The sequence below is a fragment of the Gadus chalcogrammus genome, chromosome 16 (assembly GCF_026213295.1).
Source record: "Gadus chalcogrammus isolate NIFS_2021 chromosome 16, NIFS_Gcha_1.0, whole genome shotgun sequence".
Taxonomy (NCBI): Eukaryota; Metazoa; Chordata; class Actinopteri; order Gadiformes; family Gadidae; genus Gadus; species Gadus chalcogrammus.
This window is the reverse complement of record NC_079427.1, coordinates 1,888,230-1,900,126: the sequence shown is the minus strand read 5'-3', so window position 1 is coordinate 1,900,126 and position 11,897 is coordinate 1,888,230. Positions and strand designations below refer to the sequence as shown.

Below are 11,897 nucleotides of genomic sequence, written 5' to 3'. Positions count from 1 at the left end.
CAGAAAAAAAAGCAATAGACCATCAGAGCCAGCCGCTCCATAATAAAAACATGTCTCACCCCAGACACGGTCTAGCCTACTCGATTTGGTCTGGAAATTCCCAGAAGTGATTGCTTCATTTAAACTTTTGCAAAATAATAATCAAATAAAGAAAATACAGGTAGATTTGTTTTATTTCAAACCATGCAAAATTTGTTAACATTTGAATAAGAAATTTGACTACAAAACAATGTAGGCCAGGGCTCGAGTTAGGTGCCAGTGGGAGCTGAGCTCCCATAGAGAGAGGTCTGGCTCCCATGAAAGCAGCAAACTCAAATGGGGGTCTCTGAAAATACAGCAGCATAGGCCTATTGTAATTACAAATAACGCCATTTTCCATTCCACATATAGCGTTATACTGACGTTAAGTAAGGGAAAATAGATCATTATCGGGAAAATAAGCCCAGACAGGGCGAACCGGACACCAAAGCGAAACGGAGTTGTCTTGCGTTGTCAACCACTCAGCGCAAAGCCGGTACGGTCTCCCCCGTCCCCCGTCCCCCGTTCCCCGTTCCCCGACAACAACTGAGCGCAAGTTCTTCAGAGACCCCACAGATATTTGGATGCTTTCATGGGAGCCAGACTTGTCTCTATGGGAGCTCAGCTCCGACTGCTCCCACCTAACTCCAACCCTGGAAAGAGCGCGGGCCGCCACAGACTGGTAGAACATCCACAGGTGTTTCCAGGTGATCGCAGCCTCCGCATGAAGCACATGTCTGCTTTGGGCTTTCCGGTGTAAGTATATAGTAATTCTTATTCAACAACCTGCCAAATTGGAGTTTATGGAAAACGGGTCTCGTCCTGACCTGTCGTTCAGAATGCTGTCCTGTGGCCAGTTTTTTCAAATGTTTGTTTGGAATTGATAGTAGGCCTACAATATAAATAAATTACCTAGGCTATAATATAGTTATTTTTTACTTAACATTCGGCCAGATTGGAGTCGGTCGAAAATGGGTCACAACACGATGTCCATAACCTGGATCTTTGACCATTATTATCGTCAAAATGTTTGGTGGAAAACAGTTTTTTCCTCCAGTGTTGTCTACAATTACTGCACGTAAAGTGTTTCTTATTTTCATTTATTGGTTCAATATTGTCGCCTTATTATAACGTTGTCAGAAACAGTGTTATTATTAGTTATTAGTAATTGTGGAATAGACAACATTTGTGTAATTTGGCTTTTTATGTCTGCGTTGAATTGAAGCCTAAAGCAATTCAACGCAATTCATGAATATCATGCGGCCTTTACACATGACATGCCGACCAATAAAAACACATAAAACCTCACCATGCTCAATGTAAAAATGACTCGGAACGTATATTTGCTGATCGAATTGAATGGGGTTTCTCTGTTCGTTGAGACATCTTGAGTTCAGAGTGAGGTCTATCCGACTGCCAGCTGGAGTTATCAAGGCCTTATCCCCTTGGAAATCGAAGAGGATCGAAGAGGTTTCAGACATGAGCGCAATCGCGATTAGTTGCCCCTTTTTAATATTTATTTGTATGTATCGTAACCTACATTTCTACACTAAATTCATTGTAAATGCAACGACAACAACGACACCAACTCCTGGTCGTCCTTTGGCCCATCCACACCAAACTACAATAGGACTTTAAAAAATAAATGATGTTAGGCTACTAATAGGCCTACTATCGTATCCCTTCAGCCTTTTTAGGCCTAAAGACTATCAAACTAACTCTCTTTACCTGTAATTACGAGCTCCTCGGGGTCTGCGAGGGTTTGATATGCAGTCCTGCATTCCTGCATATCAACAGGCCTACAGACAATCTGCTGACACAAAACATGGGTTTGCACTTAATCCAGTAATAATAATATTCCCCCAACCTGAAGATGACCTTAAGGGCATGATTGTAGTCGCGTTACATAAGGATTGTTTGTGTTTTAAATAGCTTTCTTAATTGTCCCATTGCATTATTTATATTTATTAAAATGTCATTCTGGTTGTTTGACCGACTGTTTATATCTATTGTACATTTGTATTTCTGTTTTTATTTGTATGTGGTAATCAGGGTGTCATTGAAGTCCGCTGTCAACGGCCTCCCCTGAATAGATAAATGTCCGTCTGGGTCGCTCCGCTCGGACCATGGACCTAATAAGTATATAGGACGCCTCCTCCAGAAGACTACAGGTGAGGGGTGGTGATTGGTCGGTTTGATGCTTGGCGGGATTCTAAGTGAAACAAGGCGTGGTTTCCAAGAATCCTGATCTCACTTATCGTCCAGAATGAGGAAGCTTCAAAACGAAAGTGAAATCGAAGAGGTGAGAAGCCACGTAAGCGATGGAAGGTAGGCCGTGTTTTACATACCATCTATAGATTATTCATGAGTTTTTATTATGTTGCACACTTTGCTGTAGGTTACCGTGGTTGCCATATATGAAAGGGGTTCAAATTCGGCAATGTATTTGAACTTGAGAGATTTGGGCGATCAGGTTCAGTTTCTTCTGCTGCTCGACAGGTGGACGCAGCGGGGGCAGTTTCTTTATACTTTATTCCACTTCAAGCAGCAGGCTCGATATCAAACACTGCAGTAGGCCTTTAATAAGAAGTAGAGGAGAGATGTGAGAAAACGAGGAACCTGAACCAAGTTGTAAGGAGGCCTACCCAATCACCACCAATGGAGTCGTTAATTTGGATCTTTGTATTTAGGCCTATAGGCTATTGGTTTTTAAAACAGGCCTACACCAAAGACGAATTGATGTTGACTTCAACATTTTATATTTTATATTTCCTTTTGCATTCTGTTTCAGCCTTACAAAGGATCCGTTCTGATTTTGTGCAGAGAGTTTCCTCCGCAGTTATCAAAGGCCTTCTGGATGACCTTTTGGCTCAGGGAGTGTTCAGTACTGAGGAAAAGGCGACTGTGACTCAGGCCAACAGAATCACACAGGACCAGGCACGTTGTGTGATCGACACGGTGATCGGGAAAGGGGAGGAATCAAGTGGGATAATGATCGATTGCCTGTTGCGGAGGGACAGGCACTTATGCCGTCAACTGGTGCTGATCGCTTCTGATGCTATGGGTAAGTTGTAACTAGGAATGTTGTTAATTTGTTGTTGGATGAAGCCTTTCGTGTATCAGTAACGTTGCAATGAAATCACTGTTGTTGTCTAACTCAAACAGATCAGAAGTGACCTGAGGAGGATAAACTGTTGCTTGATTCTTGAGGAATGAAGAAAGCCACAACATTGTATTCACTACATGTCCTGGATAAGATACATTAAATAAAATATAGAAATAAATCTCTGGTTGATGTTTTTTCTTTCATTAACATGCTGTCTGTAACAATTTATATACAAGGTGTTTTTCTTTATCAGGTCAAAAAGGGAGGGGGGCGGGGGGTTAGTAATTTATACCTCCATAGTGAGTAAGGTCTTGTCCAAATGCTGTCACGTGATTCCACTTGCCACCCCCACATGTCGTCACTGCCGAATCGCGCGGCAGAGCTTCATTCTCCTCTCGACTACTTTGCCAAGATGACAACGATGGCAAGTCACTAAAATTAATGAATTAAACAACCTAATTGTGATTGGAAAAAATGCGTTTGTGAAATGTGTTTTTGATGGGTAGGCCTACACTCCTTGACGTCACGTTGCTGCATCGCGAACGTGCGAAATCCAGATGGAGGGCAGGAAGTGAAGTAGCTTGAGGAACTGTCAAGTGCCAACTGAAAACATGCTTATGTTTTGTGTAGTATACGCACTGGTGTAGTCCAGGGTATACGCGGGTATACGGAGTATATTTAAGCAATAGATCACTTCAGTCAGTGGTATGTGCTCATTAGGAAGGGGGGTCGAATGAAGGGGTTCATTCAATGAAGGGGGTCGCCGGTGTTGTGCCGAATTTCGACCCCCCCGCATATTACGACCCCCCTTCGCGTGAACGCGCATTCGCTTATTGTCAACGCCCCATACTTTCATTTAGTTCGAGGCGCTCTTCCTTCCGACAATATTAGTCTAAATTAGTGTTTATATTCTATCACAACATCACAAGTTGAGCAACTTATCACAGAAAGTAACCCTAACCCTAACGTCAATATTCTGTTTATGTGGCTAGAGACTAGATGCCTGCTCCATATCTGGTGCCCCACCCAGCAGCACCACATCCAGCCCTCCAGCTCCCTCCAGTGAATCACAGGCTGCAGGACATCCAACATCCAGCACCACATCCAGCCCTCCAGCTCCCTCCAGGGCAACACAGGCTGCAGGACATCCAACATCCAGCACCACATCCAGCCCTCCAGCTCCCTCCAGGGCAACACAGGCTGCAGGACATACAACATCCAGCACCACATCAGGCCCTCCAGCTCCCTCCAGGGCAACACAGGCAGAAGGTGCAGAAGGTGAGTTGATTTAACTGATCAATATGGTCAATATGAAATAATCCAGACCCATTTTTGCTGCAATTCTATCAAATATTCACAGTCAGTCATGAACATACATACACACCCTGCACATCTGGACAATGTCTTGTCCATTTTGCCACAAATTGATGCTGGGGAATCTATTCAACTATATGTCAGACCACAACAATCTATTATTCACGTTGTCTGCAGGACACATACAAACTAGAATAACTTATTCCCCATCAAAAAACAAATGAAACCAAGATTCTTGACCTTATTTCACTGATAATAATATAAGGAACAATATAAGTAATAAGTAATATAAGTATTTTCAGTGGTTCCCAAACTCACGTCATGTATCATCAAGTCATGTACCCCCTTGGACAATCTCCGTCCTACTGTGTACCCCAGCTCCACCGACAGCTCACCACAATGTATTTTGTTTGTAATTCTGAATGCATAGAATTCACTGGCTTGTATGTGGATATATAGTGAATATTATCTTTTTCCGCCTGAGGCTTACCTGACTTAGCCAGACTATATCTGACCATGTAAGACAAATGTCCTGCCCTCCTAATACTATCTGTCGGGGTTAGAAAGTTGTCTCAAGTTGTCTCAAAAAACTCCTCTGGCTTGAGAGAATGTTTCAAACAGTTATTAGACAGAACCTGTGCACATATGACACACTGAGGCTGAGGGAAGTCCTCACTCCCAGTGTAAGTGAACCCCATAGTATGACCTGAGGCAACCCAGTCTCACGGAATTAAGTGACACTGTCACGTCATTTAATCTATTCATTCGTGATCTGGGATACGTAATTTAATTTTTTCGTGCCAAAAGCACATATTTCCAACAATATGACAGCTTTTGGCCACCCGTTTCTACTTTCACCTTTAATTCTGAGGAATTGTGACAATTCACGGATATATTTAATGCAGGTGCGCTGCTCTGTAGGCAAACCGCGACGGAAAAACGGTAGCTGCTTCATGTCTTCTTTTTAGAATGAGTTTGAAATTTGTGTTTTCCGCCCGAAAAAAATAAAATTACGTGTCCCAGATCACGAATGAATAGACTAAATGACGTGACGTGACAGTGTGTTCCGTGAGACTGGGTTGCCTGATGAGCTGCTCCCACAGCCCGGCCTTCATGTGTAGCACCAGTGTAATCTTCTGTTGCCTCTCTGGGTGTGGGTTTAACTTGTAAGTAATTTATCCATTATTATAATTTTCCTCAAATAGGAGAGGTGTAAAACAAGCTTACCTGTCCGTGAGGAAGAGCATGTATGACGGGAATTTTGTTTTACTTCACATTTTTGCTAATTGCTAATGATTTTTAGAGTGGGCGCGAGCAAGCGGAACGACAATGAGAGCAAGTGAGAAGAAGCGAGAGAATACTTCCATCATAATAGACAAAAATATAACGAAAGATCAACCTTAGTTTAGCCGATTCAAGGTTACAATTGTGGCTTTTGCAGGGCAGCGCCCCTCACTCAAGATGCCTTCCGCTCACCTGCTTGCACTCGACGCGCGGCTGTGTCCAGACGCCGTCAGGGTCTCTATGTTTAGACTGTGCATTTTACCGTTACTTTTTTACTGATGTGACTTTTAGTATGATCACATATGATCACCAAATGCTTTTAGAAATAAGGGATCAGTGCGGCATATTTTATCTTGGCACGTCTTTTGACAGCAAGTCGGCGTTTCCAGCTGAGATTCTCCGACAAACTGACGGTCATAACAGTAATAGCGACAAGCCCTGGAAACGGTCAAAACACAGAGGGAGAAGAGGGGGGATCCGGGACAGACTGAGGAGGAAGGTAAACCATCCACCTTTGCCCAGTATTCTGCTAGCAAATGTCCAGTCTCTAGAGAATAAGATGGATGATATTAGAGCAAGGATTGCCTTCCAGCGTGACGTCAGAGATTGTAGCATTTTATGTTTTACCGAATCCTGGCTGTCCCCATCTATCCCGGATCACTCTGTTACACCCGCCGAGCATTTCTCCATCACTCGCATGGATAGAACGGAAGAGTCCGGAAAGTCCAAGGGTGGAGGAGTTTGTTTCATGACTAACAACAAGTGGTGTGATCCGAGGAACATTACCGTTCTCTCCCAGGGCTGTACTCCCCATCAGGAACATCTGTCCATTATGTGCCGCCCCCACTATCTACCCCGCGAGTTCACCGCAATCATCACCACCGCGGTTTACATCCCCCCACAAGCCAACACAGATACTGCCATATCCGAGCTGCAGGAGGTGATAAACAAACAACAACATCGTCATCCGGCAGCTGCTATCATCGTTCTCGGTGATTTTAACAAAGCCAAACTTTCCCGGGGCCTGCCTGAATTTAAACAGCATATCCACTTCCCGACGCGAGGAGACAACACCTTGGATCACTGCTACACTCCGTTCAAGGACAGCTACAAGGCTATCCCCCTGCCTGCATTCGGAAAGTCCGATCACGTTGCCATCTTCCTTCTCCCTAAATACAAGCAAAAGATCCTTAATGAAGCTGTGGTGACTAAAGAAGTAAAACGTTGGAATGACCAATCAGAAGGCTTGCTGCAAGACGCGCTTGACAACGCTGACTGGGAAATGTTCCGGGAGTCCTCCGACAACGTCAGTGAGTTTGCGGAAGTGGTCGGGAACTACATACACCTACTGGTAAATGACATTATACCATCAGTCAAAATAAAAGTTTTCCCAAATCAGAAGCCATGGGTAGATGGAACTGTCAGGGCAGCACTTTCAGCGCGTACTGCTGCCTATAATGTTGGGATTACTACGGGGGACATGTTGGACTACAAAGTGGCTGCTTATGGCCTAAGGAAGGTCGTAAAAGCTGCAAAGTGCCGATATAAGGACAAAGTGGAAGCCGACTTCACCGCTGGTGACCCCGCTAGTGTGTGGAAGGGCCTGCGAATAATGACAGACTTTAAGAACAAGGCCGGCTCGGTGTGTAGCTCTGACCCCTCCCTTGCTGATTAACTCAACACTTTCTTTGCACGGTTTGAGATGGAGAGTGAAGATCATAACTCAATGGCAGTCATGGCCGACATGTTTGGGAATAACACCAAACCCCCTTCATAGTAGGTGAGAGTGATGTGAGGAGGGTGTTCAAAGGGGTAAATGGGAAAAAGGCTGCCGGGCCTGACCAGATCCCTGAAAGGGTCCTTAAATCCTGTGCTGACCAGCTAGCTCCAGTGTACACCATGATCTTTAATACATCCCTGGCCCAAGCTGTCGTCCCATCTTGCTTTAAAAAGTCTATCATTGTACCGGTGCCCAAAAATAGTAAACCATCATGTTTGAACGATTACCGTCCAGTGGCCCTGACCTCTGCAGTGATGAAATGTTTCGAAAGGCTGGTGAAAAATTACATCTGCACCTCCCTGCCAAACTCGTTCGACCCCCTCCAGTTTGCTTACAAAGCAAACAGAAGCAGAGACGATGCCATCTCCAACCTGCTAAACACCACTCTTACTCATCTGGATGGTGGGGGGGGGGAACTATGTGAGGATGCTGTTCATTGATTACAGTTCAGCTTTCAATACCATAGTGCCCCTCCGCCTGATCGACAAGATGAGGTCGCTGGGGATCAACACCCAAATGTGCAACTGGGTGCTCAGCTTCCTTACTGACCGCCCCCAGGTGGTGATAGTGGAGGGTGGTGTAACCTCTGGGCCGCTGACCCTCAACATCGGTTCCCCCCAGGGCTGTGTTCTGAGCCCGCTGCTGTACAACATCTACACTTATGACTGCACAGCCTCCGGAAGTTCAACCTCCATCATTAAATTTGCAGACGACACTGTGGTGCTGGGTCTTATCTCTGATAACAACGAGCAGCCTTACCAGAACCAAGTGGCAGACCTGGCACTGTGGTGTCAGTCCAACAATTTGGCCCTAAATATAAAAAAGACAAAGGAAATGGTGGTGGACTTCCGGCGGAAGCAGGACAGCGGGTTCACCCCCCTCATCATCAACGGGGAGCCTGTGGAGAGGGTTCCTAGTTTTAAGTACCTGGGTGTGCACATCACTGAAGACCTAACCTGGACCCTCCACACACAACATGTGACAAAGTCATCTAGGCAGCGACTGTACTTCCTCCGGAGGCTGAGGAAATTCAAGAGACATCCAGTGAAAGGGGACAACAACACCACATCAGGCGACCGAAATTATAGAATAATGAGCGCATAACAGTGTATTTGGCTAGTTTCAAGCAGTGGGGGGGAAACATTAGGTTTTGATTAACTGGATGTAAAGGCGTCTTATTTTTTGGAAACACGACCAATGCATGGTCTTAACAACATGGATAGTAGGGTCACAAGTTGATCTGGCTGCCTTTCGGGTTTTCAAAAAGAATTAGTTAATTTTAATCTACTACGACGGATATTTTCCTAGTGGGTCAACGGCACAATGGAATGGAATTGCGGTTTGTTATATTTTTCCCCACAATGGTATGAATTCGAATCCAGTAATGTATCATATTTTAAACATTCATTTTCCATTTATTTCGGCTTAGATCGGTTCTACGTGACAAGTTTCTTCCAATTACACTCCAAAAACGAATGAGATTAGAATGTTTTTGACATTTTATTGAATAACAAATGAAAGAGGCATTCGCAAGGACAGCGAAGTGTCTGGTTCCTCATTTCCAACATCTGGCGTAGCCACGACAACAAGCGAAGCATTTGGCTGAGGGTCACCAGTTAACACGGTCACGACTTGAACTGAAACACCGGGCGATGGTGTCTCGCGGCAACCGGCGGCATGTCGCAGTTCATGTACTTCTGCGAGTCAAAGCCAAAGTTCCTTTCCCCCAATTCCTTCTCAACCATGGCTCAGATAACCCCCACAACAGTCTCGTTGTGGAAATACAAGACACGTCAAAGAGACGACAAGAAACACTTGCGTTACAGTGTGTGTATTCACACACATACATGTGGAGCTCGCACTGTCGAGTCTCATTGGCGGGCCAACGTCTCTGGGCGGGCCAGGCAGAGTAAGGGGAGGAGCTTAGATGCTTGATGACGTCCTAAACACAGACGTTCCAAATCAGCGCACTTGAGCCTCCGTTTTTTTCAAAGGCGAGTAGAACAGCTAGTGCTCGTTTTACACCAAACGCAAGTTTTAGCCACTGGGGGACCATAGGCAGGCTAGGGGAACTCATATTTATGTTAGAAAAACTCAAAGTGAGATTTTCATGTCATGGGACCTTTAATGCACAAGGGACAAACTCTTGATTTTTGTTGTATGATAGGCATGGTTTTTTCGAATTATTGATCTGAACTGGAAACAAGGTTTTTTTTTATGTTATGATTAAACAAGTTTTTTTGACAAACAGTTTTATCTTTACCCCAATAAAGACGAGTTGAATTAATCACGTCTTTGCACATTGTCATTTTAAATTGCCTTTTGATTTCTCTTCCAGGGGAGCTTCGAAGGATCCGTTCTAAATTCGTGAAGAGAGCTTCAATCGAAGTGATCAAAGTTCTCCTGGATGACCTTTTGCAGCAGAAGGTGTTCAGTACTGAGGAAAAGGACTCTGTGATGGAGAACCAGAGGAATACAGCAGACCGAGCACGGTGTCTGATCGACATGGTGATGAAGAAAGGGGAGAGAGCAAGTCAGGTGATGATTGATAGTATGAAGGAGATGGAGAATGACTTATGGATCACCCTGGGTCTGTAGCCTGGCTATATATCCAGATACAGGCGGATGTCAGGTTGGCTTGCAACCAGAAGGTTGCTAGTTCGATCCCTTTTCTTTGTCCCTGAGCAAGACACCTAACCCTGACTGCTCCTGACGAGCTGGCTGTCACATTGCATGGTTTACTCCGCCGTGTGTATTAGGGCTGGCCCGAAATATTTGAATATACGAATACTCGTTCGGAAAATTAGTATTCAAAGCATAAATCAGTATTCTGAGCTTTGTTTTTTTTTGTTCCACGTACGTGACGTTACCAGAGCGAGGGAGGCAAACTATAAGCGACTCCAAGCAGAGAAGCGAGAGAGGTGGAGGAAGAATAGATATCTTATTTCCCTTTACTGTATAACACAACATTAGCGGGATCTCGGGAGGAAAAGTAATGCTTAGCGAAATGCTAACCTTAGCTTAGTTGTTTACGTTCGCTGTTCAGCGCCGCACCAATCAACTGTGACTGGCTTGCTGCAGAGTGTGAGCGTCTTGGGAATACCCGGACAATATAATGGATATAATATGGCCATATAAGACAATCAATATTCTGTATTTGTTATGGATTTATTTAACAAATTCCCTGAAAAGATGCACGCTCCAGGATGAAATGAAAAGTTCCCGTAAGGGCTGAGATGGCAGAGGACAGCTGATTTGGAACGGGAGCTGTTCGCTTTCACGGGGAAAAACTAAGGAACTCCAACTTATTTAGGTCTACTAATTAACGTTCAAAAGCTATTAAATCTTCAACAAAATGTGCAGATACTGTCAAAATTGGTTCCAGGGAGTATATAGGGATTATTAATGTTGTTTTTGATGGTGTGTTTTTCTGGAACGAATATTCAAATATTTGCTCGGGTAAACCAACGAGCGTTCGAAGCCTGAAAAATGGCATTCGGGCCAGCCCTAGTGTGTATGAATGGCTGTAAATCGCTTTGGAAAAAAGCGTCTGCTAAATGCCCTAAATGTAAATATAGATCATTTACATATAAAAAAATAAAAATAAAAAAGTTAGATCGTGATCCCAGACTTGGTAAAACAAGTTGACATTGTGCCAAAGAAAGTTTTTTTGTTTTTGTTTATCTTGACATTTTTGATAATCCACATTATCATCCTTACCACATCATCTTGATTAGCACAATCTTTAATCATATTCCCCAAGTGGGGAATGGCTCATATCGTTTTTATAAATATGTTAACATTGATATGAGCAAACTCCCACTCGCAGGGTTTTCACATTAACATTATCCTGACACAGTTATGATATTGTTTTAAAATAAAAATGGTTTGTGGAAAAGGCTGCTTTCTTGCTTAATTTGTTTGACATAATTTTAAATGTGTCATGCCAACGTAATATCTATCAATACCTTTAATATAGTAAATATTATCACGTTAATATAATTCAGCACGATTCTATAAACAATGTAATACACCAGTGTAAAGCTATTGGGTCACCATTGACACTTCAGTGGATTCATGTGTAGCGATTACCGCCGTCTCAACGGCTCCACCATCCCAGACCCGTGTCCAGTCCCTCATATCCAGGATTCTTCGTCCCGGCTGGCTGGACAGATGGTGTTCTCTTAGGTGGACCTGGTCCGGGGCTGTCACCAAGTTCTGGTTGGTCAACACGATTTCCCTAAAACCGCAGTCATCACTCTGTTCAGGCTTTGAGGTCCTGCGTTGGCCCTTCAGTCTTAAAGCGCCGCACAAGCTTTCCAGCGTCTGATGGATTCCGTCTGAAGGGACCTCCCCTTCCTTTTCGTCTACCCGCCCCACCCACGGATCCTTTTA

General features: G+C 44.1%; 2 protein-coding genes across 2 annotated transcripts in view; both read left to right on the top strand.

The window, feature by feature from the left end:
• The window catches only part of LOC130406731 (uncharacterized), a 144,315-nt gene extending 132,939 nt beyond the window's left edge, over nt 1–11,376 (top strand). Inside the window, exons 41-42 of the mRNA XM_056612418.1 lie at nt 4,117–4,402; nt 9,841–11,376. Coding sequence (XP_056468393.1) covers nt 4,117–4,402; nt 9,841–10,100 — 546 coding nt within the window. The 3' untranslated portion in view covers nt 10,101–11,376. The remainder of the gene's footprint in view (nt 1–4,116; nt 4,403–9,840) is intronic.
• LOC130406744 (caspase recruitment domain-containing protein 16-like) lies at nt 2,216–3,302 on the top strand. Its single transcript, XM_056612439.1, has 3 exons — nt 2,216–2,346; nt 2,810–3,082; nt 3,184–3,302. The coding sequence occupies exons 1-3, from the start codon at nt 2,340–2,342 to the stop codon at nt 3,192–3,194; spliced, it is 291 nt and encodes a 96-aa protein (XP_056468414.1). The 5' UTR covers nt 2,216–2,339; the 3' UTR covers nt 3,195–3,302.
• Nucleotides 11,377–11,897: the final 521 nt, after the last annotated feature.